At 42.0% G+C, this 21,641-nt stretch overlaps 1 protein-coding gene and 2 pseudogenes across 1 annotated transcript; 1 reads left to right on the top strand and 2 right to left on the bottom strand.

The window, feature by feature from the left end:
* Positions 1 to 7: 7 nt before the first annotated feature.
* Positions 8 to 126, bottom strand: LOC133937328 (5S ribosomal RNA; annotated as a pseudogene).
* Positions 127 to 188: 62 nt separating this feature from the next.
* LOC133942670 (5S ribosomal RNA) lies at positions 189 to 307 on the bottom strand (annotated as a pseudogene).
* A 15,274-nt stretch (positions 308 to 15,581) lies between these two features.
* On the top strand, positions 15,582 to 17,443 carry LOC133933899 (uncharacterized). The gene is made up of 4 exons (XM_062381139.1): positions 15,582 to 15,628; positions 15,791 to 16,142; positions 16,256 to 16,618; positions 17,438 to 17,443. The coding sequence occupies exons 1-4, from the start codon at positions 15,582 to 15,584 to the stop codon at positions 17,441 to 17,443; spliced, it is 768 nt and encodes a 255-aa protein (XP_062237123.1).
* The last annotated feature ends 4,198 nt before the right edge of the window (positions 17,444 to 21,641 follow it).

Genomic DNA, 21,641 nt, shown 5'->3' with positions numbered 1-21,641 from the left:
AGAAAAAAGCTTGCAGCACCTGGTATTCCCAGGAAGTCTCCCATTCAAGTACTAACCAGGCCCGACCCTGCTTAGCTTCCGAGATCATACGAGACCGGGAGTATTCAGGTTGGTGTGGCCGTAAGCGAAAGAGTCCACCCTCTGACCCTTATTTATACATGTAAATACGTCAGGTAGAAGAAGAAAAAAGCTTACAGCACCTGGTATTCCCAGGCTTTCTCCCATTCAAGTACTAACCAGACCCGACCCTGCTTAGCTTCCGAGATCAGACGAGATCGGGCGTATTCAGGTTGGTGTGGCCTTAAGCGAATGAGTCCACCCTCTGACCCTTATTTATACATGTAAATACGTCAGGTAAAAGAAGAAAAAAGCTTACAGCACCTGGTATTCCCAGGCAGTCTCCCATCCAAGTACTAACCAGGCCCGACCCTGCTTAGCTTCCGAGATCAGACGAGCTCGGGCATATTTTTTTTTTTTTTTTTATTTTATTATCAAAAATATATTGTATTTAAATTTTTTGTATGTACATTACTTTTTTACATTCCTTCATGCTTTACCAGGTTTGTACATTTTTACATGCATATACCATATTTCACAGGAAACACACAAATCAACAAATAAATAAAACCAAAATTAACTCATTGAATAAAGAAAAGAAAAAAAAACTTTTAACCAAAATTCATTCTCAACTCATTCACATTCCCATTTATTACTTCAATAAAAGTGCTGTCTTCCACAAATCCTTTCCTAAACTCCTCTTCCCCAATATAACTCCATATCAATCTCACATCTCTTTCTATCAGATGTTTGAAGATCGTCCATACCTCACATCCCCTTTTTTCGTAATGGGCCATGTCCCTTCTTAGTTTTACGGCATATCTGGCATGGCTCAGCACATAGTTCATTAGATTAATATTGCATCCATCCTTTCTTTCATTCACACCAAACAGCCACAATTTCTTCCATTCCATCATTACCCCCAAATCCCCTTTCCAGCACTTGTTTATTAGTTCCTTCATTTTTCCAAAGTATCCCGTTAATTCCCCACATTCAACAAACTCATGCATACATGTTTCCACTCCCTCCCCACATACATCACATTCCTTTCCCACCTTGCTGTCAAATTTGCTGATTATTAGGTTGTTATAGATCCGGTTGTGCCTCAGCATAAAATCAAAATGTTCGCATTCAATACTATTCCATTTCACCCTCAGATTTTCCCATATCTTTCTCGCATCCAACTCATTCATTACTTTGCTCCACACTTTCTCTGCAGCCGGTCTCCGTATCTCTTTTCCTCTCATACATGCATACATAACCCTGGTTTTCACATTTTTCAGACTCACCTTGCACTCCCCTTCCCCAACATACATCTCTATCTTGTTTCCCACCTTCACCATGTTTTCTCTCTCTATCATTCCTATCCACTCTTTGGGCATTGCTTTCTTAATTTTCTCTAATTCACCTCTTGCTGTGCCTAGCCAAATTTCATCCCCATTCTCTCTTACTTCATCCACCACTGCCTGTGCTCCCATGAATCCTGGTATATACTCATACACTAAATCCCTTATCCTTCTTATCCCAGCCCTCCACATCACCCTGTTATAAATCATTTCTCCTCCCACCATGAGTTTGGGATTTAAAAACACTGGTTGCTCCCAAACCTGTCTCACATCCTCGCATTCATACTTCACACTTTTTAAAAACTCACCCCATGCTCCAAACATCTCTTTGTGGATTTCCGTCACCCCATTCATCATGCCTTTTTTAAATTTCATGTACATTCCACTCTTCCCACATCCTCCACATTTATTCATTGCTTCTTTCAAAAAGGCCTTCCACACATGGTCTCCATCATCCCTTAAGTATCTTACCATCATTTTTACCCTTAGTGCCTTCTTTTTCCCCTCTAGATTCACTAACTTCAACCCCCCGTCTTCATAATCATTTTCTAAAACTTCTCTCGCTATCCTTACTCCCCCCCCATCCCACAAAAAGTTACTTATAACCCCTTCCACCTCTTTCAACACTCTCACAGGCACATCCATCACATTCATCACATATATCATTTTACTCATAATCAGCGCATTCACCACTACTACCTTACCTTTTAGTTTCAACTTCCTTAGTTTCCAAAACCCTAACATTTTTTTCAGGCTATTTATCATTACTTCGTATTGCCTATCCCTCCCTTCCTCTCCCTCAATCCCCAAGTTTATCCCTAGCACCTTCATGTACCCATTGTTTTCCTTCAATCCTATCTCTCCCATCTTTCCTCTACTCCCACCTATGTACATTATTTCTGACTTATCTATGTTTATTTTGGCTCCAGATGCCCTACCATATAATTCTACACTCCCTAATACTTCAACTACACTTTCCCTATCCCTAACTGTCACCGTTGTGTCATCCGCATATTGATATAGAGTGCTCACCTGTCCACCCGGTATTTCTATCCCCCTAATCCTCCTATTTTTCAAAATGAGTTCCGCTAACGGCTCTGCCGACAAGGAGTACAGCAAAGCCGATAGCGGACATCCCTGCCTCACTGATCTTTCTATTCTAAATTCACCCGTGACTATCCCATTGACCTTAATCTTACTTCCTGCTCTTTCATACATTCTCCTCACCCATCCTATCAATTTCTCTCCAAATCCCATCTTTCCTAACACTTTATACAAATATCCGTGATCTACTCTATCGAATGCTTTATTAAGATCTTAACTCGCTATAACCCCTCCACTGTTTCTCTTCATGTGTATTATTGTATCCCTAATGCTACTTATTGTGTCTGCTATGTCTCTCCCTGGTATACTATATGCTTGTGTGCTTCCCACCACCGTCCCTATTACTCCCTTCAATCTATTTGCTAACACCTTTGCTAAAACCTTATAGTCCCCATTTAACAATGTGAGTGGCCTGTAATTTTCTAATTTGTCCCTACTTCCTTTTTTATAAATGATGCTAACTAACCCTGTTATCATACTATGCGGCATTTCTCCCTTCTCTTCTATCCATCTATATAATCTATCCAATACTGGTACTAATTATTCTCTAAACTCTATATAAAATTCGCCTATTATTCCATCTATCCCTGGACTTTTATTCCTGCCTAACCCATTTATTGCTTTCTCTATCTCTCCCTTACTTATCTCTCCCTCGCACACCTCCCTATCCTCATCACTCAGTTTAGCCTCCATCTTGTCTACCACCTGTCTGCTACTCTCCTCATCTACCTCTTCTTTCTTATATAACTCCCTATAAAATTCTTCAACTCTTTCCACTATCCCTACAAAATCTGTTATTTTTTCGCCTCCCTTTCCCTCCACTTGCTCAAAATAATTTTTCTCCTGCCTTGTCTTCTCTAGCCCTAAGAAATACCTTGTACATTTCCACCCTCTACTGCATATCTTGCCCTACTTCTTCTTATTGCACCTTCACACTTTCTCTGTTCTATCTCCTTTAGTTCATCTTTCTTCCTTATGTATCCCTCTGTCAAAATTCCCCCGCTTTCTTCTCCTCTTCCTCTAACTCCTCTTTTAACCTTTTTTCTCTCTCCCTCTCTTTCTTTCCCCTATTTTTACTGTGTTTTTTGCTTATTTCCCTTATCCCCTCTTTCAACCTTTCACACCACCTCCCTGTGTCTTCCTCATACATGCTCTCATCCATCTCCCACTGTATGTAATCTCTCACCTCTTTTTTATATTTTTCATCTTTGAGCAACTGACCATTCATACACCACACCCCCCCTCCTCTTCTCTATGTTTCCCCTCCTATTGTATATTTTAACACCTTGTGATCGCTATAAGTTGTGGTTATATATTCTATACTCTTTATCCCTTCTGCTAAGCCCTTCGTGCTCAATACTAAATCTATCCTGCTCTGTTTTAATTCCCCTTTCACCAGTTGTATTCTTGAGAACTCTCTCCCCTCTGGATTTCTTTCTCTCCATACATCAGTCAGTCCTGTCATACTTTTTAGTTTTTCTAATACCTCTCTTGTTGTATCATTTTTAAAATGCTTGTTCTTTGACACATCCAGTTTCCCACACCACACATTAAAGTCCCCAACAATCATACACTTGTCATCACACATTTTTACCATCTTTTCAAACATCACCTTTCTTTCTTTCTCCTCATTCGGAGCATACACATTTACCAGCTTCATTTCCTCATTCATATATTCAAATTTGATCCCTATCACCCTCCCATCTCCCTCATCATCACACCTTCTCATATTTTCTATCACTCCACTCTTAATATCGCTACTCCCCTTGCATTCCCATCTCAATTATTTGCATACACATCTCCCCTCCATTCATACTCCACCTCTTTTATACATCTCTCATCCCAGTGTGTTTCCTGTAAACATATTATGTCATAATTATTCTTTCCATATATCTGATGTCTTTTGTTTTTGTTCTTTAGCCCCCTAGCATTTATTGAGATTATTGTTAACATTATTAGTATCGTAATTTTCCTTTTGGTTTTTCCTTATTCTTAGTTTTTTTATTAATCCTCATGTGCCGCTGGGTATTCTGCCTTTTCCTTAGTTGTGTTATTTCCGTTAAGTCCATGTCAGTTTCTGATCCTACCTTCTGTGATGTGGTGGTCTCCTCCCCGCTCGTTGTGTGCGTTGCTCCACTCAGCACCTCCTTCATCTCTCCCTCCTCCTCTTCTCTGCGCCTTCTTCCCTCCTTAGCGTCCAGGCCTGCATCCTCCGCTCCGACTCCCCTTGCTTCTGTCGTCTCCTTCTCCTCCAGGCCGGCCTTCACCGATCCTTCTCCATTTGCCTCCAGATCCTTCTCCTCCGCCCCGCTTCTGTCGTCATTTCTGGCCTTCTCGTCTCCAGACCTGTCTTCTTCGTTCCGTCTCTCCTTCCTTCTGTCGACCCTTTCCTTTCCATCGTTGCCCCTGGCTCCACCTCTCCTCTCCTCCGTCCTCCTTCCACCTCCGCGTCGTTTCCTCTCGTCCTCTCCTCCCTTGGTCCAGAACGTCCCTTGTCAGCTGGTGCGGCCAGTGTGCTGAGGCCTGGCGAGAAGCGTGAGGGAGGAGGAGAAAAAAAAAAGGAGCAGAGGATATTGCAGAGCTGGGAGTCAGCTTGGTAACAACGGAGCAAAGGGAGAAAATAACTTAACGAAAGACAAAAAAAACATTCCGAAAAAAGCACAGCGAGGCAGAATCTGAGAACACTCCAAAACAGCCTATTACCCACTTTTTCACCATGTAAACTTCTGCTTCATTTGACTGTTATATGTTTATATGCTGTATGTTATAAAGTATGTTATTTTTCTATTTTGTAAAGTCGTCTACTGCGTAGATGTTGCCTGCCATGTCACAAGAATTGCACTGCTCCGATGACACTGTCATTGGTGCATGTGACAATAAACTTTGATTTGATATTTGATTTGATGAGGGAGGAAGATAAAACAGAGATAAATGTTGGAGAAGGAGAGTTCAAGGTGAGCCTGAATTTTTTTTAAATTTTTAAATGTATATTTCATCACCTTTGGAATACCTCTCCCCTGACTATCTGTCTAACCAATGCTAACTACCTTCTCTAGACCCTAGTCTTCATGCATTTCATGACAGGTGTTTTAAACACAAAACCAATGACCAGGTAAAGCCCCAGCTATGCTGTTACTCACCAGACGGACATGGACGTGTACCCAAGACACAAAGTCAAATCATGTTTATGCACAAAAATAACAAACAAAAATAACAAACCAACAGACCCCCCCCGAGAGAGATACTGTTGCTTATTCCTACCAGGAAAGGTAACTCCAAAGGTAAATCCCTCTAATTAGTGCCTGATAAGTAATGCAATTAGTCCCACCAATGTAAGCTCAAAGTACTACATTCACACTCTAAAGTTATCACACACCCTGGGCAACCAGTACACTATTCCAGGGGAAACTTATCCTACTAGAGGCCTATTACTTTCTCAGGACAGAAAAGAGTGAGAAACAAACCTGGATCTGGATTTCGGACGAGCCCCCACTTGTTACACCTTGGCTCATGTGTGCAACAATAAACACTGAATGGCTCAAAGCTCTGCGGTTACAGTATAACTGTATTTATTCTACAGGAATGATACTACAAATAACAAAATACAAAGAAAACCTCCACATGCCCATGTTGAGGTAGATCCGGTGAATGAGCGACCAGAGCCCAGTCTGCAGGCCCCTTAAGTAGTGGGCCCCCAGGTTTGCCACATCCATGCTAATCACCAGGCTCCGGCTCCTCCTACAGGAGCCTGAAACAGAAGCACAGCTGACAACTCCAGGGTTGTCACAAGATGAATGACAGAATGTATGAGGAAGGTATAGGGATGATACCACCAGCTCATCATTAACTGCTCTCTGAAATGCACCATCGTTTCTCCAATTTTAAACCCATCCATGAGCCTCTCTTTACCTTACGGGGTGACTCATGGTCATTACATATTTTTTCCCCCGTCCATGTGTCTACACGCCAGCAGCCCTCCACACAGCTCCCTCACGCACCTCATCAGCTCCATCGCCATTGCTTCATCCTCGCCTTCCATCTCTACCATTACAGTTAGCCCGCTCCGTGCTTGCCTCCACCATTGTCACGAGGTACACTTCTAAACAGGCTCAGACACCCCCGCACAATGCGTCACTGCCGCAGGGGGACACAAACACACTAGACAAGACAATGACAACGCTAACGTCCGGTTGGATTTACACATAAGAAGAATAGGTAGAAGTAGATAGAGTAGAAGAAAAAGCTGGGATGTGGTGGTAGATCTGGTGAAGGGGAGAGCCCAGTGTGCAGCCCTCTTAAATACTGGTCAGCAACAGATGTGCCATATCACTGCTGATTACTAAGGTCTGACTCCGCCTACAGGAACCTGAAACACATACAAGCACAACACCACAGCAGCACAACTCCAGGGTTGTCAAAAAATATTATGATAAAATTGCACTTTAAATTTTTCTTTCTGCACATTTCCCCTGATTTATTTACATGTATAAATAGGTATTGTGGGTGGAATCATTCGCTTACAGACTTACCACGCTGAACACGCCCATTGAGGTCGTCACAGTGAGATGGCAAGAGCAGTGAAAGAAGCCAAACTTAAGTGTCTATTCCACAAGTAAAATAAGTTTCTACGTCAATGTATTGTAAGTTTTTCGTTTGTTCGAAAAGAAGAGTTTATTATTTTAAACAACCCCCTCGGACAGATCTTGCTGTTTGGGGAATATTTCGATTTTTTTGTTTAACCTCGAAAGACGGACAGCATGGCGACAAACGAGAAGGAGCAGACAGACGTAAAAACAATCACGGACAGAGCAAGAGGAGGAGATGAAAGAAGTGAAGTGAAGGACGGACAACAAGAGAACAGACAGAAAAATGCCAGTGAGAGGGCACACGGACCAAACACTTCCACCGCTGGTCAAACGAGGCACAGAGGAAAAATAGGTGGAGAGGAGCAACGAGGGGAGAGAACAGGAGGTCTCATTTAAGCCTGAAACATGCTTCTGCGTTTTCACGGGCCCGTAAGCGCAAGAGCCCTTCCGGGTCCCTTACGTGCTTATGTATCCCACCTTACGTGCTGACGGGTGTCGACCCCCTTTTCTAAAATTTACGGCAAAGCTCCGCAAGCTCACTCAGCCCGCAAGGCTGTGATTGGTCTGCTCTACATCCCTTCTGGAGCTGCATTTCCGGTTTCATGCCCCATAATACCGGCAGAAATCACGGAAGATTTAGAAGAACGAATATGGACCAAATAGAAGAGCACTTGGCAGAAGATATCCGATAGTATGATCACTTGTATAACCTGTCACTGACTGGCGGATTTGTCCGCCAGAAAAAGGCTACGAGGAGCCGCAGTGGCTATGTAAACAAACAATCGACGAAGAAGAAAGAAGGCGTCTCTAAGTCGTCTTCGACAAAAAGCATTACTCCGCCTAGTGTTCTGGCGCGGAATTGCTTTGTAAGACGCGCAACGGTTGGGGAAGCATGAATGAAAACGAGTCTTGCGCCACAGCGACGTGAAAAGACGCAGACGCAGTCGCAGAAGCATGTTTCAGGCTTTAGAACCGTTGCGGGGGCTGAAACGTGCGTACGCCACTTCTCACGCAAACGTTGCGTATTTCCACGCAAACTCTGACCCATGCGTACGAGCGTTTTGGAGAGGGGAAAGTGGCGACACAGACGTGAGGTGGTGAACTGAAGTCATATTATTGATCCACTTCATTATTTACAATAAAACCAACAGCTTAGTTTTGCTCGAGCGACATGTCTGTTCCACTCGAACCTTTTAATTTTAACATAACTTGCAGCAAATTACGTTTAGATTCCATTTAATCGTGGAGTTACGGAGCCGAGTCATTCATAGGTTTTAATAATATCTTCAAACACTGCGTGTATCATCAAATCACTGCAGTGAACGTGACTGTGCCATCAGGCTCACGGAGCGCACTGGAGATCACTTACAGGAAATGAAGAAACTTTCCAAATAATATCCCAGAGGAGGTGAGGATCCACAGATGTGAGGAAATCGGTCCGATGCTCTAAATAAATAAATACTACCGTGACAGTGGCAAGGGGTTCTGCGTGCATGCGAATGGAAGGATGAGGAAGAAGAGAGGGTTCAGGGATGTCTGATCAGCTGATCGTCAAGTCTACTGATCTGTGATCTTTTTTTTTAAACTTAATGCTCCGTTCTCTCTCTCTTCCTCACTCACACCCGTTCTCCGCAGTCCGTTCTGTTTTCGTTCTGTTTTGTTTTTGTCTTTCGTTCGGTTATTTCCACCCCTTGCTCCCTTGTTAGCAAGCTGACTCCCAACTCTGCACTTTCCTCCAGCCATCCCCTTGAAAAGTTTCTCCTTAGATGTATGTCAGTTTCCTATGATCTGGTCTGGCTATGATTTGGCCTGAGTCATCCAAGCACCCTGTCTGAGGTTATTTGTTTGATCTGAATTAAACTGTACAATGTGCAAGGTTTTCTTTATGTAAAAGTTAATTTAAGACAGAATTAGAGTATCAAACGTAAATATAAGCATGTAAATATCAAGTTTTGCTAAGATATCTCATAATTATTTCAGAGGAGCGTGACTCTGGATCAGTTCAACCAAGAGCTCAACTTGTTTGCTGAGCTTTCAACCACTTCTCAGGGTCGTCTTCAGTGAACTCTAATAGAAAAAATCGAAAAAAGCATCTGAGGTCACGAGTCTGGGTCACTCACATCCTCCCAGAAAGTTATCTTACCGAAATTAATGTTATTTTTTGATTTAAAAGAAAATCCCTCTTCAGGACATGGCGAACAGTGTGTATGCAAATGTACAAAATTAATTATAAATGTCGACATTATTTACACTGTTTTGTATTGTACAATAATGGAAAACGTTTTTTTTTCTTAAAATAAAGACGTAAAGACGTATATACAGTTGGAACACTGTTTTTATTCTTGAAAATTAAATAAATAAGCAGGACAGTGACATGAACACTCAGGTGTCTGCAACAATGCCCCCCTGCCAGCCAGGCCCCCCATACTGAATGCTTAAAATGAGTTGAAATATTATGAGAAGATGAAGAGTACAGCAAATTACTTGTATTAGCATCAAAACACTTTACTGTAATTGTGTTTTAAAAGTACAGAGACAATATTTGCTAGTCGTCGAGCAATTCACAACTTGCACCCTCTCTGTTAAAAGAGTTCTTATTGACTCCATAGTCAAACATAACTTCCTCATCCACCAGTAAAGTCCTGTTTGCGAGGAAAAGGATGATATCCTTTCCTTCTCCATCCATGTCAACAGCAAAATGCATGGGCCTTATGTTGGATTTTCTTTTGGAGTGATTGATCAGCCTGCCACCCGTCTGCATCCCAGGGTGGCAATGACAAGTCTCTGAGTGGGCATCAATGCACATTGCCTGTCCTTTGCTGTTCCAGAAAAAGAAGATATAGCCAGTCTCCTTTTTATTGGTGATTTTGTGAATTTCCTCGCCCTTCTTTCTGCTAACAACAGTTCCATGGTAGTCGCAGACAACCTCACCAGCCTTAAATGTGCGTGTCGTAACGATCCCCCTGAATGTAAAGTCCTTTCCACTGCTGTGTTTTCACCATTGTCTGGATCTGTTTGCTGTCCATGATACGGTCAACAGATCCAGAAGGTGCCCAGTTGTCGATAACTACACTGCCTATGTTGGCAGTCATCCCCTTCCATCCCTGCTTTCGTACCCATGCGTCGACTCGGTCTTTTGCTGGCACACGCCGACTGAATTGTTCTGTCAAAATAAATAACAAGTTTTGTTAGTCATGAATACAATAATTGAAATCTTTGATTTGTGCAATCAGTCTTACTTGAAAGTAATGTTAAATATAAATAAATAATAATACATACAAAAAAATTAAATAATAAGTTCTCACCACGGGTATGGTTTACACGCTTTTCAAATTGAATCTTCCGCCAGTGTGTGTAAAGCTTCTGCTCCCAGTCTTGAGAGACATTCCTGCGCTCTTTCACTTGTGGCTGTTTCCCACTCAGTGTAACAGGGTGTTTTTTCAGGAGTTGATTTAGTGCCTCATGGAACCTGACCTTTTCATTTTCCCCTGGAAGCTTGTGCAAATGTATCACTGGCTGTTTCAATGAAAGGTCAGCACAATGGTCACCATGGTTGGAAGACTCATCAGACAGATGAATAGGCCCTTCTCCAAACGGCTCATGACTGTTGCCTTCTCTGGAAGGCCTGGCACTACATAAAAATGAAAAATAGTGAGATTAGAAGAAAAACAAGCGCGTTCAATATAGATAATAGTGTGCTTGACTATGTTGGCATTGTCTTGACAAATATAAAATGTGCTCACCTTGACGCCTCAACCATCTTGGCCAATAGATCAGCGCCCTCCACAACTGCCCCCGGATTTTTCAATCGATAGTATTTTGCAGTTGTGTTGACAGAATGGGCCAGGTAGCCAGCCACCAATGCCTTCTTTGGCTCATCCAAGCGGTTAGCTTCCGTCTCAAATGTTCTTCGCACAGTCTGGCTGTTCACATGGGGGAGGTTGTGCTGTTCATGCAGGCGGTCCAGGTCAGCGGTTGGGTTGTTGATTTTCTTCCCCGTTGAGGAGACAAAGAAAAATTCATCACCATCCTTGTCATTCCGTTCATCCCGCTTGCGTTTCCCTTTTGCAGCAAGGTGTTGTGGTCGCACTCTTGTGTAGTACTTTTCAAACCACTCCTCCTCCTGCTTCGACAGGGCAATTCCAACCGCAAAATGTGCTGCATATATGATTGTATGTTCCGCTTCTTGTTTCCGCCCAAGCCATTCGGCGACCTGTAGAAAATGAGGATATGCCATTGATTAGTAAATGTAATGGCTAAACTGTCAAGGGAAATCTATCAATAGAGTGTAGTATATTCTGCTAGTTTTAACCTTAGTATGAACCAGAAATCACATGTTTAAGCATGAGGCCCCCATCTTTACACTCTCAGTAGTTCTTCTATGCATTTCTTGTTAGTTCTCTCCCCTAGGGTATGATCTTTGACCCCTTAAGGGATGAGTGTAGAAAATGGGTTTTCTTCTATTAAGCACGAGGCATGATGTTATGAATTCATCCTTACATTTACATTTTATGTGTTCAAACAGATGTAGTCATGCACCTCTCAACCATGGGATGTGGGATGTTGCCATGGGCGTAGGCAACCCCTATATATATTGTATGTTTGACGCCTGCAAAGCAGGCTTCACTATTGGCGTGTGAATGTCTATGGATTCTAGAGTCCGTCCTGACCTGTGAAGACTTCTGTGTAATAAACTTTAACTATACAAGCAAGTTCTGGGTCTGCGGAGAATTCTTCCTTCAGCATCAACTTCACCATCATCGATCTCTTGGCTGCCCAAGATATACGATAAGAGGACAGTAACACTCACCTTCATGTTCTCCACCACACATGGCCTTTGGCAGTGCTTCAGTATGACGATTGCCTCCAGATAGTACAGCACAAATATGCACTGAGAAGCCGCCAGGGGGGGGGTAGAGCTGTCACCAAGTTTATTCATGATGTTCAAAAATCCTTCCTCAGCTTTCTCAAAAATGGCCCAGCAGTCACGAGGACTAAGAACATCTTTATCCATTAACATGGCATGCCTCTTGGATACAATCTCTTTGCTCACTTGCTTAGAGAGCATACTCTGCACAGAGCCAATGTAATCCACGAAATCAACGCAGTCATTGTAGAGCGCCTTGTCATCCTTTCTCAGATTGGTCAATGCAGTGTTGTAATCCAAGAATCTGTAAGGAGGAAGGAGATGGATTTAAGTTAAATTATGTACATGCAATAACAAGTATTTATGTGTATAGTGTAAACTGTTGACATCATAATAAAACAAAAGTACCAACCTTTTCAAGCACTTTAGGTACTTGACTGAAGTCTGTACCGTGTAGTTTGCCTCCGACTGTTTTCTTGTGTAGCTTAAGAGCTTCTCTCTGTCCCTGACAAACTTCAAGGATGGTTCAACAGGGTCGGCATAATAAAGGTACCGAGAAACAGTCTCAACCTGCTGTTTGTACTTCGTATTTTCCATATTGACCCGTAGGTGTTCGGCAAAGCCCTGAAGCAGTGGATGATCTATAGAATGCTTTTCCAGAATCCCCATTTCGTTCCCTTTCTTCAATGAGGTTCTGGCCTTGTAAGCTGTTTCCCGGTTACATTGAAACAGTTCACCGCTGCTGGCAGATTCCACGTCAGATGACCCTGCCTCTCCGGATGGCTCACCAGTTTCTGCGACAAACCTTGGATTCCCTTGGGGCAAAGGTGTAGGCTCTCCGGTCACAAATATGTGATGACTTTTCAGCTCCACAATCAGTCTTTCAAGTGGATTTGAAGATGAGACAATGCGGCTCAGAACTTTATAGCTAAAAGCCCGTCTAGTCTTCAGGAGGTCCAACACATCACTCTTGGCCTTTTCAACCACCTCTTCTCTGTCTGATTCTTCTGATTCCTTCATGCATGATCTGCGCAGGTGACAGCTTAGGGATTCTTGGGTCTTCATACAAACTGGACAGAGGAGCCAGTGTCTGCTTGATTTCCTGGAAAAAGAAAATAAATACATTAATCCATATGTCATTACAACAAAAGTTGTACAATGGTTACACATGGTAATACATCAGTGGTGTATAAAGTACTTGAATGCCATACTTGAGTGAAAGTACAGATATCGTACCTGAAAGTGACTCTGGTAAAAGTAAAAGTCTTAAAGTACCTCATATTAAATTAACTTAAGTATTAAAAGTATCTGTTGTTGAAATGTACTTAAGTATCAAAAGTAAAAGTACAAGTACCAAAATTTAAAATGCAAAGTGCTTTTTATAGTCTATACAGACACAAAACAACCCAAAATCGTTCTCCTCAGGATTTATTTCAACTGACTGAAAAATTATAACAAAAATATACATATACTCTATAATTTTACAAATTTTGAACCCCAGATGCTGAGGTTCAAATAGTAATGGACTAGTGCATTCGAAAAAAACAAGTGTCTCTTGTGTCTGCCTAAGACCACTAATAGACCACAGTATAACCGCTAAACAATTCTGTAAATATCACTAAACATGGACCTTTTCGTTTTCTAATCAGTAGCAGGAGTGATACACAATACCCCTTGTGATAAGTCAGCAAAAGGAAACAAGTTCTAGGCACAACAAATAGGATAGTTTTCCTCTTTGGTTAACAACCTGCACAGTGCTAGGAAAAAAAAAAATCACTGGACACGTCCAGTTTTGAGAATAGATAAGAGTACAGAAATTTGTGTTAAAATGTAACGAGTACAAGTTAAAAGTCGTCAGGAAAATAAATACTCAAGTAAAGTACAAATATGTGAAAAATCTACTTAAGTAATCTACCTCCCACCACTGGAATACATGCTATTAAGGAAAACTTTAAATATTTCTTACCCTGGAGCCATTTGTCAAACTGAGATAGGTCAGTGAAGATGAAGCAATAACAATTGGTTTTGTTTGTATCCAGCAGTTGAGGGATGATTCTCCAGTCCAGCAGTTGAGGAAAGGTTCTCCAGAGTGAATTACAGCTGGAAAGCCCAATACTTATACACAGATGAGACAGGGAATGTTGATGGGTGGAGCTACAACAAAATACTGGGTGCTGGTTGGTTAGTGTATGCGATCCACCCTTGAACCCTCAAACAAAGGTGGCCTGCTATTCATATCAAACCTTCTCTTGCATATGTCCATTCTTTCCAGGCTCAAAATTGTTTTTCTGTAAAGTTTCATCAAACAGAGGAATTCATTTTTAAAAGATTATAAATAAGTGTTTCTCTTTGGGGTAGCTTGATAGATATAATTCCTCAGTTCCATTCATATTTCTTGGCTGGAGGAATGTTGTTGGACCGGCGGGCGTGTTGTGCTGTGCTTTTTGTGAAAGGCTGGGTCATTAACAATAACAAAGGATGTGTAACTCACTTCACACTTCTGTTGTGGCAATGACTGTAGGTGAATGACCCTTGGTGAGCACTCAGGGTGGGGTCTGTGTGGCCCACAGTGTTTGATGAAACTTTACAGAAAAAGAGCCTGGAAAGAATGGACATATGCAAGAGAAGGTCTTTCTACCTGAGAGACCATGATCTTTGACAATTGTTTGTTTGTATTCAGAAGATTCTAAAAAAAAAGGTGTTTATTTTAAGGGAATACCAGGCACCCTTTGTTTGAGGGTTCTCTAAAGAATTATCACTTTTATTTGATACGAATAGCCGGCCACCTTTGATTGCACCCAGTATTTTGTTGTAGCTCCACCCATCAACATTCCCTGTCTCATCTGTGTATAAGTATTGGGCTTTCCAGCTGTTTCTGTTTTTATTGTTTCTACCTCAATATTTATATTTATATTTATTTTATTTTATTTTATTTTATTTTATTTTATTTTATTTTATTTTATTTTATTTTATTTTATTTTATTTTATTTTATTTTATTTTATTTTATTTATTCAAATGTACCGGCTGCTATGACGACTTCATTTATGAATAAAGTAATCTATCTATCTATCTATCTAATTCACTCTGGAGAACCTCCCCTCTACTGCTGGATACAAACAAAACCAATTGTTATTGCTTCATCTTCACTGACCTATCTCAGTTTGACAAATGGCTCCACGGTAAGGAAATATTTAATGTTTTCCTGTTTTATAAATACATGTTTGGAATTATTTATAGCCTGTAGAGTTAAACTAAAAAAAGTTAATCATGCCTTTTCTTTTCTTTTACATGAAAGCTCCAAACAGGCACTATTTGCTATGTCCTGCTTGTTCCAAACCACAAGATATCCTGTCTGTCCATTTGACGAGGGTATGCATGAAAGATGGCTCGAGGGAAGATATACAAGCCATTGTTGAAAATGCCAAGAAAGAAGCAAGCGAGAAAAAGTCAAAACGTCCCTCACTAAAACCTCTGCTACTCTGAAGAAGAGAACACAGATAAATTACCTCAAGAGCTTGAAAAGATTCCTGAAATTCCACACGGACACAACCAACCTGATAAATATGGATAAGCAGCTCCATGAAGAGGCCAAATGTTTCACTCAGCTCCTCAGCCAGATGATGCCGATACTGGGCAAGCAAGCAAGGAAGGAGATCCTCAACCAAAGGTTTGTTTCATTGTACCCATATAAATGGTCAATACCTGGTAATCTTTTCTCTGCCTGCTGAAATGTGATTTGTCATCACATTTGATACTGGTGCAATTAACTGAGTTTCACTTCTATATTTCAATTCATATGTCTCATATCACACTCTTTTTTTTCTCATAGGCATGAGTGGATGCTGAACGAAAATCAGTTGTCAACTCAAGACTGTCATGCTGTATTGGTGGAGGCCAAGGATAGATTCTTGGCATGTTTGGATGCACTGTCTGAAGAGGATCCTGCCACATTGGATTCGAGCGATAACCAGATTGTGTTGTACTACCTTGAGGCTGTTTTGGTTCTAGGACACATGCAACGGCCGAGTGTGGTGGAAAACATGACTGTGAGTGAGTGGTTATCAAGGTTCAAAGAACTTTCACCGGAGAAGGGTCATCCACGTTGGGTGATTGCGGTAAAGGAGCACAAGACTGCAGCAACACAACTGGCCTCGTTTGCGCTTTCACAGGAGCAGGAGCAAGTAAGTTCACCACAATTCCTGACTGAACCTGTTAGAGATAATTTCTGTTACAGCTGAAAGTAACACAATTAATGTCTTTTTCTCCCATCAATGTCCTTTCTTTTGTCCAACAGTGGTTTGATATCTACTACAGACGGTCACGGCCAGTCTTCCAGAGAGCCGGCAGGAAACGCAAGAGGGGTGAGGACATTGAGGACGTTGAGGATCCAAAAGATTTATTCTTCCTTTCCAGCACAGGGAAGGGGGTTCACCGGACCACCAATGACATTGCACGGTTGCAAAAAAAGTTCAATGTCCCGGCAGTGAGCAGCAAGGTGGTACGCAGAGTCTTTGAGACGAGCACCAAGGATATGAGCGATTCTGCAAAAACATTGGTGGCGGGCTACCTTACCCATTCAAATGCGGTAACAGAGCAGCATTACCGCTACCCCACACCTGGACAGCCTGTAAAGGGTATACACATTTTGAAAGGCATGGTTCCTTCGACAACGTCATCTTCAGGGGATGAAACCTTGGGACATGGTTTTTGTGCAAACCACAGGCCTCCTTTCAGTCAAACTTGTAACAAACATGCCGCATGTGCTGGAGTGGACTCAATCCCCCAAGATGCCACAGGTTCCATTGATCTTAGAAAGACAAGGAACTCAGTCTCCCAGAGGATGTAACAGGATGCTGCATGTCCTGGGGTCTGGGCAATGTCACACAAAGGTGTCAAGAACCACAAGGGTCAACTCCTATTGGTCACTCCGGTCCAAGACCTGTGAGGTCACCGGGGCCAATATAAGGAGAGGTCTCCCCAAAATCTTTCTCTTTCTACAATCCTTTGAAAGCCAGTAGGCTGTCCAGCCTCTCTTTCTCCAATTCTCCCGAGGGTGGAAGGCTGCTACAGCCTCTCTTCTTCCATCTCTCAGAGGGCGGAAGGCTGCTCAAGCCCTGATCCAGCTTCCTTCTCTATCCAACCCACAACCGGAGGTCAGGGGTGCAGCTCCCAGCTCACCCTTCCCAAGGAAATCTCCTCGCCCTTCAAGCTCTACAAAACTCCTCGTAGCGACTCGATGTCCTGCAGGAAAACTTCAACCAGCATCTGAGCACACCGCTCGACAGAATCACGGATGCAGAACTCTACGACCACAAAGCCAGGAGACGTCACAGAACTGCAACCTGAACAGCAACTTTCTTTTCCTCGTTCCCTCGGACTGGTAACATAATCTGGGCTTAATAATTATACATGCTAAGCAAGACTGTTTACTCAATTCGGTGTGTTTACAAGTTTGATATATGCTGTGACCTTGTAGGCATAAATTAAATGAAGGTTAATAGTTAGGCTCGCCACAGGCTTTGTCCCTGACTATCATTATCTGATTAACATCCACACAGACACGCATAGCTTCTCACCTAGTTAAACCTTCCCCCTCAGCCGTAAAGCAACGGCCGTAAAGCAACCTAAGAAGAAGGGGGGGGGCTCTTATCTTAGGCACCATTCTTTAAAGAATGCTAATTTACATTCACACGCACACACACACCTCGTTGTTATTCAGTTTGATTGTTAAGTAATTTGTGTTTTTATACTTTATTATGTTCATAATAAATGTTCTTCTTTCACAAATGAACTGTCATTAATATTGCATAAGTGAATTTTGCCAACCGTCACAGTTAAGAACGCCATAACCTTCATTGTTCATTATATAATCTTTAATGGTAAAATATTGAGATTTCTAATTGAACTAGATCTAAATGAGACTGATCTTAATCAATGAATTGGCTATCTTTTCCCTTCTATGAAGGGTTGTGCCCCGCGAGAACTTTAACCAATTAAAGTTATGATTTGATATAAATTATTATCAATATTAATGTTTTATATTTTATTGAGTGCCTCAAGGCACACCATTCTATGGTAACACTTTTTACGTACTATTGCACAACACCAGCTCCGATCCTTCAGGCGAGGGAAACCCACTGGGATGAGGAGTGTATGAGGGAGATCGAGAAGGAGTGGATGGGAGGCAGGGCTGGCCCTAGCACATTTGGTGCTCTAGGGAAGCTTCACTCCTGCCCCCCCCCCCCCCCCCCCCAAAAAAAATATTTTTTCAAAACTATTTCCACGAAAACTTATTATAACATTATTTCTTTCTTTGTCGAAGTTGCTTGGCCACACACACTAACCATACGCCTCAATGTGCTAGTATGTTCTGACAACACCAAGGAGCCAGTACCCCTTCCGTTTTTACGATTTTTGGCTAATTTTTATTTTTTTTATGTCAAACTATTGGTTGGAGATATGTTACGGGTCCCAAGATTGATACCAAAGTAACTAAGTATATCTGTAGAATACAACATGAATGCAGCAGCAGTAACGACACAGAGCCTTCAGTTCCTCATCTGGACTGCATCTTATTTAAATTAAACACAATTTCAAGTACAAGCATTTCTCTGAGTGTAACTGCATGTTAAAGAGCAGTTACACCTTGGAATACCTTTGGAATACCTTTCCCCTGACTATCTGTCTAACCAATGCTAACTACCTTCTCTAGACCCTAGTCTTCATGCATTTCATGACAGGTGTTTTAAACACAAAACCAATGACCAGGTAAAGCACCAGCTATTGCTGTTACTCACCAGACGGACATGGACGTGTACCCAAGACACAAAGTCAAATCATGTTTATGCACAAAAATAACAAACAAAAATAACAAACCAACAGACCCCCCGAGAGAGATACTGTTGCTTATTCCCACCAGGAAAGGTAACGCCAAAAGGTAAATCCATCTAATTAGTGCCTGATAAATAATGCAATTAGTCCCACCAATGTAAGGTCAAAGCACTACATTCACACTCTAAAGTTATCACACACCCTGGGCTACCAGTACACTATTCCAGGGGAAACGTATCCTACTAGAGGCCTATTACTTTCTCAGGACAGAAAAGGGTGAGAAACAAACCTGGATCTGGATTTCGGACGAGCCCCCACTCGTTACACCTTGGCTCATGTGTGCAACAAGAAACACTGAATGGCACAAAGCTCTGCAGTTACAGTATTTATGCATTTATTCTACAGGAATAATACTACAAAGAACAAAATACAAAGAAAACCTCCACATGCCCATGTTGAGGTAGACCCGGTGAATGAGAGACCAGAGCCCAGTCTGCAGGCCCCTTAAGTAGTGGGCCCCCAGGTGTGCCACATCCCCACTGATCACCAGAGACCGACTCCGCCTACAGGAGCCTGAAACACAACACACACAGCTGACAACTCCAGGGTTGTCACAAGATGAATGACAGAATGTATAAGGAAGATATAGGGAGGTGGTGGGGAAGGTTGAAAGAGGGGACAAGGGGCATGAGCAAGAAACACAGTAAGAACAGGGGAAAGAATGAGAGAAAAGTTAAAACAGGAGTTAGACGAAGAGGAGAAGAAAGCTGGGGAAGGGGTAATTGTGACAGAGGGATGCATAAGGATGAAAGATGAACTAAAGGAGATAGAGCAGGGAATGTGAAAAGGTGCAATAATTATAAGTAAGGCGAGGTATGCAATAGAGGGTGAAGAATGTACAGGGTATTTCTTAGGGCTAGAGAAGACAAGGCAGGAGAAAATTTATTTTGAGCCAGTGGAGGGAATGGGAAGGGAAAAATTAACGGACCTTGTAGGGATAGTGGAAAGAGTTGAATAATTTTATATAGAGTTATATAAGAAAGAAGAGGTAGATGAGGAGAGTAGCAGACAGGTGATGGACAAGATGGAAGATAGACTGAGCGATGAGAATAGAGAGTTGTGCGAAGGACAGATAAGTAATGGAGAGCCAATGACTGGATGTGGCTAATGATTTAACTTTTAAATATCTCGTCCCATCTGCCACATTAGTTCCAGGCCACATCCTCCTCTTTATCAGAGATACTGCCGAGACTCCGCAGCCCTGGAGTTTATCTAATATACTGTCCTTGACAGGGCCGGCCCTAGCACATTTGGCGCTCTAGGCAAGCTTCACTCCTGGCGCCCCCCCCCCACACGAAAACTTATTACAAAATTATTTCTTTCTTCGTCGAAGTTGCTTGGACACACACACTCTAACCATAAGCCTCAATGTGCTAGCATGTTCTGACAACACCAAGGAGGTTCGTACCTCAATTTTTGCCTCGTTTTACCCTAATGTTAGATCAATTTTTTTTAAATTAATCTAATTAAAGTATATCTGTAGAATACAGCATGAATGCAGCAGCAGTAACGACACGGAGCGTTCACTTCCTCATCCAGACTGCATCTTATTCAAATTAAACACAATTTCAAGTACAAGCATTTCTTTGAGTGTAACTGCATTTTTAAGTGCATATAACATACATTCAATTATTATGGTGTCTCATTCCTCCAAACATCTTAATATACATCATCACTCATAAAGAAATATAAACATTTACAATATAGACCTATTGAACATTAGCTTATAACTGGTCTTTATAAGGGACAATAACAATACATGAATTACAGAGTCTGTGTGTGTCGGAGCTGAACTACACACTGTAAAGTAAACAATATACTAGCGCGACCCGCCTGCAAGACGACGTGCAGGTAAATTAAACACCTATACAGGCGAATGTAGCCCCGCCCACCTAGTGCGCGAGTGTCTCTCCTCACTGCCCAGCGGAGTTTCTAAGTTTTACCAGTCAACACGTCTCAATGACACCCGTGGTGATCAAGCGAGGCTTTAGGAGCTAACGTAGGAGACTCTCACCCACTACTACCCTGTAGAATACAGGATGGAAGCAGCAGCAGGAACGACATGGAGCATTCAGTTCCTCATCCAGACTGCATCTGACAGTACGGGGTGCAACTGCTCTAGCGCCAAACGTTCCACATGAGTGCTGCTGTGATTTACTGATTTCTCTAATGAAACTACTTAAATTACTCTCAGAGTAATTAAATACAATATTTTTGGCCATACCACATAGAGAAGGGGGCGCCTAAAACTCTGCCTAGCAAAATAAAAACAAAAATATTTTATTTTATTTTTTGCTCTGCGCAGTTTTTGGCGCCCCCCTCTGAAATGGCGCCCTAGGCAACCGCCTATGTCGCCTGTAGGAAAGACCGGCCCTGGATATTAGTATTCAACTAATCTGCAACAGCAAATACATTCTGTACATAACTGTGACCTGATTCACTGAGTTGTGAGACCACGTATTCGGTCCTGGTCCTGCTGGGGTCGTTCTGTGTGGAGTCTTTGTTCTTTCTTCTGATTAGACATTAGCTTTGTTTTTTTAACCATCCAAGGAAAACAATGGGACGTCCAGTGATGACAGACTCCTTCGTTTAGGGTTTGCAGTGAATTTAAACGTGCGTTAGAAACGTCACTGCTCATTTCATAAGTTTTACTTTGCATACAAATGATTCTCCATCTCTATTTGCTTTGAAACAGCCACCATTTAAAGTATTGTTGTATATTTTATTCCCACTTGGCTCAACAACCTAGTACGTCTGACAGAGCTTCGTCCAGAGGTTTAGATTCAGCC

Source organism: Platichthys flesus, chromosome 22 (genome assembly GCF_949316205.1).
Source record: "Platichthys flesus chromosome 22, fPlaFle2.1, whole genome shotgun sequence".
NCBI classification, from domain to species: domain Eukaryota; kingdom Metazoa; phylum Chordata; class Actinopteri; order Pleuronectiformes; family Pleuronectidae; genus Platichthys; species Platichthys flesus.
Note: the sequence above shows the minus strand (reverse complement) of the source record. Positions and strands in the feature narration are given on the sequence as shown.